The sequence below is a fragment of the Lottia gigantea genome (genome assembly GCF_000327385.1).
Source record: "Lottia gigantea unplaced genomic scaffold LOTGIsca_254, whole genome shotgun sequence".
NCBI classification, from domain to species: Eukaryota; Metazoa; Mollusca; class Gastropoda; family Lottiidae; genus Lottia; species Lottia gigantea.
This window is the reverse complement of record NW_008708770.1, coordinates 104822-110131: the sequence shown is the minus strand read 5'-3', so window position 1 is coordinate 110131 and position 5310 is coordinate 104822. Positions and strand designations below refer to the sequence as shown.

General features: G+C 35.1%; 2 protein-coding genes across 2 annotated transcripts in view; both read left to right on the top strand.

Annotated features, from left to right (window-relative positions):
• The window catches only part of LOTGIDRAFT_239455 (hypothetical protein), an 8389-nt gene extending 6457 nt beyond the window's left edge, over positions 1-1932 (top strand). Inside the window, exons 11-12 of the mRNA XM_009055847.1 lie at positions 284-314; positions 1518-1932. Of these exons, the coding sequence (XP_009054095.1) occupies positions 284-314; positions 1518-1599 (113 nt within the window). The 3' untranslated portion in view covers positions 1600-1932. The remainder of the gene's footprint in view (positions 1-283; positions 315-1517) is intronic.
• A 1882-nt stretch (positions 1933-3814) lies between these two features.
• The window catches only part of LOTGIDRAFT_175220 (hypothetical protein), a gene marked incomplete at both ends in the record, with an annotated part of 32189 nt that continues 30693 nt past the window's right edge, over positions 3815-5310 (top strand). The window contains one exon of the mRNA XM_009055846.1: positions 3815-3942. Coding sequence (XP_009054094.1) covers positions 3815-3942 — 128 coding nt within the window. The remainder of the gene's footprint in view (positions 3943-5310) is intronic.

Below are 5310 nucleotides of genomic sequence, written 5' to 3'. Positions count from 1 at the left end.
GGGTGAAGAAGATAAGTTTGAATCTTTAAATATCTGGAAATTTTTTTTAATTAACTAAATTTTACAGAACGCTAGCCTAATGTAGATTGGAATCTTTAGAGTCACAGTCACTTTTTTGAGTTTGAGATTCAACATCGAATATGTAAAAATGGCTTCAAAAGTACTAGAACTGTACAGCATTTGCAAATATACCTCAAACTAGAAAATATACCTCAAACTAGAAAATTCAAAGTGCCCTTGTTAATCTATGGAATACTTATTCCCTGTTTATTTTCTATTGCAGGTATTGGTGATATAGATAATACAGTGTTAGGGTAGGCAGGGAGAAATCCTGCAGGGAGCTCATCGTCCCTGTCCTGCCGAGATGGATTGATTGGTGTGAAAGGCAAGAAATTTGAAACAATTTCTAATGGGCATGTAAACAGAAGTAAGTAACTCTTTAAAAGGAAGAAATGAAGAAACAATAATTTTTAAAAGGATAACAACTTCAGATTACAACCTATGACCAACCAAACAAATTATGCCATATAAAGATTCTGATTCCCTTACCAGCTGTACTACAGCCAGTCCTTGAAAGGTTTTTGCTTTTGCAGCAATGAGGTCATAACTAAAACCTTTGCAATGATTATTTGTATAGTTTATGTATACAATCTAATATTAGTTTTGGGTCTGAGCATTCAAAAGCAAGTTAATCCATGAAATTCTCATTCCCTTTTTTTTTTTCTATTCCAGATATTGGTGATATAGATAATACAGTGTTAGGGTAGGCAGGGAGTAATCCTGCAGGGAGTTCATCGACCCTGTCCTGCTGAGATGGATTGATTGATTTGTGGGCCAATAAATATGGAACAATTTCTAATGGGCATGTAAACAGAAGTAAGTAACTCTTTAAAAGGAAGAAATGAAGAAACAATAATTTTTAAAAGGATAAATGGATTAGCAGGTTCTGGGAAAAACTTCACATTATACCATTTGACCAACTTAGGCCCTGTTTGCCTTAAGAGCTGGATTGGAAAGTATGTAGTATGCAATCCTGGCAAAATTTCCCTCGTTGTACATTACAGAGCAGGGAAGTTTTTCAAGGCGAAAATCAAGCTGGCTATGAAACATTTAGGATGAGCAGTAAAATTCTGTTGTGTTTTTCAGATATGGGTTGATATGAATAAAAAACAGTTTTTACTGAGAACATATATCTGGTTGTCAAGATAGCTTTGTCCAGGTAAACTAGCTGCTGTTTGTATTCAGGTATTGTATTAGTTAAATACTCAGTTTTCTTTCTTGTTTTCGTAACAGAGATCTTACAATCTTTTATTGAGACTATTACATCTGATATTTTAGTCTAAAAGTCGGTTTACAGAGCATGTTTTAAGAATATAGGCATATACTTGAAATGGGTTAATTATGTTATATTTCAATTGGAGAAACACATTCAAATTTTGCATAAAATGTATCCAATTATTATTGTTCAATAAATGTGTGTAGAGCTGTTAGTAAAGATTTGTATTATTATTTTTCAGTCAAAGTTATGTTATGGTTAAAGTTATAGAAACAATAGATATAAAGATAGATGATACAGAGAGTCTTGTAGTTATATCCTGAAGAAAGAAAGAGAATGAATGAATGAAAGGAGAGATTGCTCAAGATATTGGATTGTATTGACAACGCGTCATGACATTTAAGATCACTTTGATTACAAAACGATTGAAATAATGTTGTAAATGTTTTTCAACATTTCTATCAAGGTCACAGTGACAAAAGAAAGTATTTGTGTTTGAAGAACATGGAAATCATAATGTAAGAGGATTTGTCTGCTGCCCTGATTGTGTGGAATCATCATGCAGCAATAATGTTAGATTAGAATGGTTATATTGGCTATGTCTTTGACTGTTATAATTGTGAGAATGTTACTAATGAAATAAATTGTTTATCTAACCAATTCTTATTTTCTAGTTTAACTTCTGCATGTTGCATGTTGCATGTTGAGGCCACAACACTTTTTCATTTGATTTGATCACGCTTGTTTTTTTGGCTTTGCTGACTGCAGTTTTGTAAATTGACCCAACTTTTTTTATTAAATGAAGTGTTGTAAATTTTGTATAGCGTACACAGATAGCATCATTTGATTGCTAAAACCACACAAGTCAGACTAAAAATTGGAGTGGAGCAAATAGATGCTTTAAGTGTAACACAAGTTTGCAAAACCACAATACAATTTTTTCGGATGTTGGCGTAAATGTTAGATCTGAACGAAGGGTTGCATGATATTGGCCAGAGCTTTTTGGCTTAGCCCTTAATTTCTGGTTGCCAGATCTGGCTCATGCCAGATTAGTTGTAGACCTGAGCAAGATGAGTATTGCAAGGCATGGAACGAACTTCGAAATCACATACAATTTGCCAGCAAACAGATGTACACCCACACAGTGGAATAACTGATGGAAGCTGTCACTGTCAAAATAACATTACACTACAGCTTAGCATACAAAAAATTATAACAAATCATACATTAATGATAACTTGACATTAATTTAAAAAGGTCAATAGACACGTAGGCCTACATATATGATACTTTTGCACAGCCGTGTCTGGTTAAAAAATAAACACGTTGTTTTAGAAACTATAGAAGTCAAATCGGACTGTTTTTTTTTTTGAACAATGGCGTATTTAAGGACGTGGTGCCATGACCCCTTAAGTCATAAATGAAAAAATTACATTACTTTCTCTTCCAAAGTAGCTTTAGATGTATTTTCCGGCTTCTTACATTAGAAAATTTTCCAGGGGGAGCTGTCTGAACAGGAGACGGGAGATATTGTACTGGCAATGAAGGAAACTTTGACGGAAAAATCTAAATTTCATTGCACATTTTTTTGTCAGCATTTGTTGATTTTCTAGGTTAAATTTGAATGTCGTCTCGCAGTATGCCAGGCTCTACATCCTTTAGATTGGTGCTATGGAAAGAGAATCGACTGATGCCATGTCTTATGAAGCTCAAAAGTAATGTCACAGTTCCAGAACAATTTATGTTCTAAGGGAGAAAACTCAATTTAACTTTGATTAAAGACTGCAGTTAAATCTGCCAATAATGCTTGTGTGTGTTCACTGTTATGTACAGTGTGTTTAGTTACAATGATCAGTTACTCGAGGCATGGGCTATGGAATTATATTCAATTTTGTGGGGCTACTGAGAGATTTTGTGCATAAAATTATAGAAGACTAGTAAATCCAAAAATGATCGTAAAACAAGCAGTAGCTTTTCTACTTAGGGTTTAAAGGGCGCGGGGCATTCTCCCTCAGAACAGAGGTTTCGCCCTCTCCTTCCCAATCCCCCCCCCCCTACCTCCCCCACTTTCATTAGACATTAGGAAAGTATTATATGTGTCATTGGCAATTCTGAGGCCAATGCTCGCTTCCCTCCCCCCACCTTTTGATTCATAGCAAATCCACTGAACACATTGTTGTGGATCGCATTTGACTGCTTGAGAATATTCACCCACTTACTAAATAAACAAACAATAACAAATACTCATGCACGTGAAATATTCAAGGTCATTTGAGATCAAATCACTTGACAAAACAAACACACACAAAAAATCTTTCAAGATATCCGGACATGAATTGGAATAATATACATATTTTCAAGGTAAATAGACTATAATATATCATTTTCTTATTATTTTGTCATGCATTGGTATCTTTACTTGTTTAGAGGTGGACATTGTACTAATTTCATCTAAATAAAAGTTGATTTGGTTGACGTGTGAATAACAATTTGAATAAGTACGTCTTCATATCATTGCCCTCCTTGCGATAACATAAAATGGCTAATATCAGTATGGAATATAGTTTAATACATTTAAAACTTATATTAGGTTATATATTGATAGTCTGTCCCGAATGTAGGCCATTTTACTTGATATTTTCCGGAGAGGTTTGTATATTTCAAATGTAAAATTTCCACACAATATATTTCTATGTACCCAAAAAAAATAACAAACAAACCATAATTCCCTTCAAGAAATCTTCCCTAAAAACGTCCAATATTACACACTGAAAAATTTGAAGAAACAAACATACATTAATTGGTTGAAATATTCAGCAACTCCAATCCATGTTTGGGGTAAATGATATACCCCATGACAGTAATCAAAGTCAAGTTTATCTTTATCAGTACTGTTTCGAAGCGTACAATCAAATCCACCTTACTAAAATAGACAAAATTCGATATACCAACGAACTTTCTCAGAAGGGGAGTTTGTTTATTTCAAATATAAAATTCTCAACCCAAAAATCCACAATTTTCTTCAAAAGTTTCCTGTAATATCGTTCAACATTACAGACTGAAAATTCTAAACAAAATAAGTTATTGTATCCACCCAAAGATATTCGGAAAAAACACAGTTTCCTTCAAGACATCAACCCTAAAAATGTACCACATTGCACACTGAAAATTTTGATAGAAAAAACCTATTTCTTAACAATAATTTTTTAATCGGTTTAAATATTCTACAAACAAGACAATCCACGTGTGAGAAATGTGTGCTCCCCGGGAGCAAAGGACACTTGACACTTGAAAAAGGATAATATTTCGAAAACCGGTTCGTGTCAATTGCGTAAGTTTTTGTTTTACTTGTTATAATTTTTCACATCATTGTTAGCGTTATTTATCACCTAAATATATATTTTTTTGCATTTTTCATCTTGCTTTATATATCCCCAAACCCAGTTTGACTTATTTGCATAATTTGATCCCAACATTTTCACGCTAGCATATACAGTTTCCTCCTGTTACATCCGCTGTACATTCCCTTCTAACCCCAAGTTATTTTCATTATGCTCCCCAACTACAACAACCACTGGCAAGAAGCCAGAAATAGAAACACTAATCGTCAACCAAACCAATATCACGTACCCTACAACGGCCCTGTCTTCCATCGACCTCTACCACCTACCAATCGCCGACCACCAACCAACCCATCCAGCTATATCCCACCCCATCGCCGACCTACCTACAACACAGCCTACCAATCAAGAGGTAACCATCGACCTGACCAACAACAGAAACGACTACCAGCCCACCGACGCCAACCAGTCCCCACTCATAAGGAGGAAGAACCCTTTGTGAAGGTGTTCTTCCAAGTTTTGCAGTGCCTCCATCATTTGGCAATCCTTACCCTTCAACAGCAAGGCCAACCAGCGTTTACCTTCAAACGCAAAGTCTCTGAGTTGGATAGTTTTATCCGTCCAGCAATGAAAACATCAGCTGTCGACGCGAATATTAGATCCCTCAATCGGACATGGCTCTGTAAGGTTACG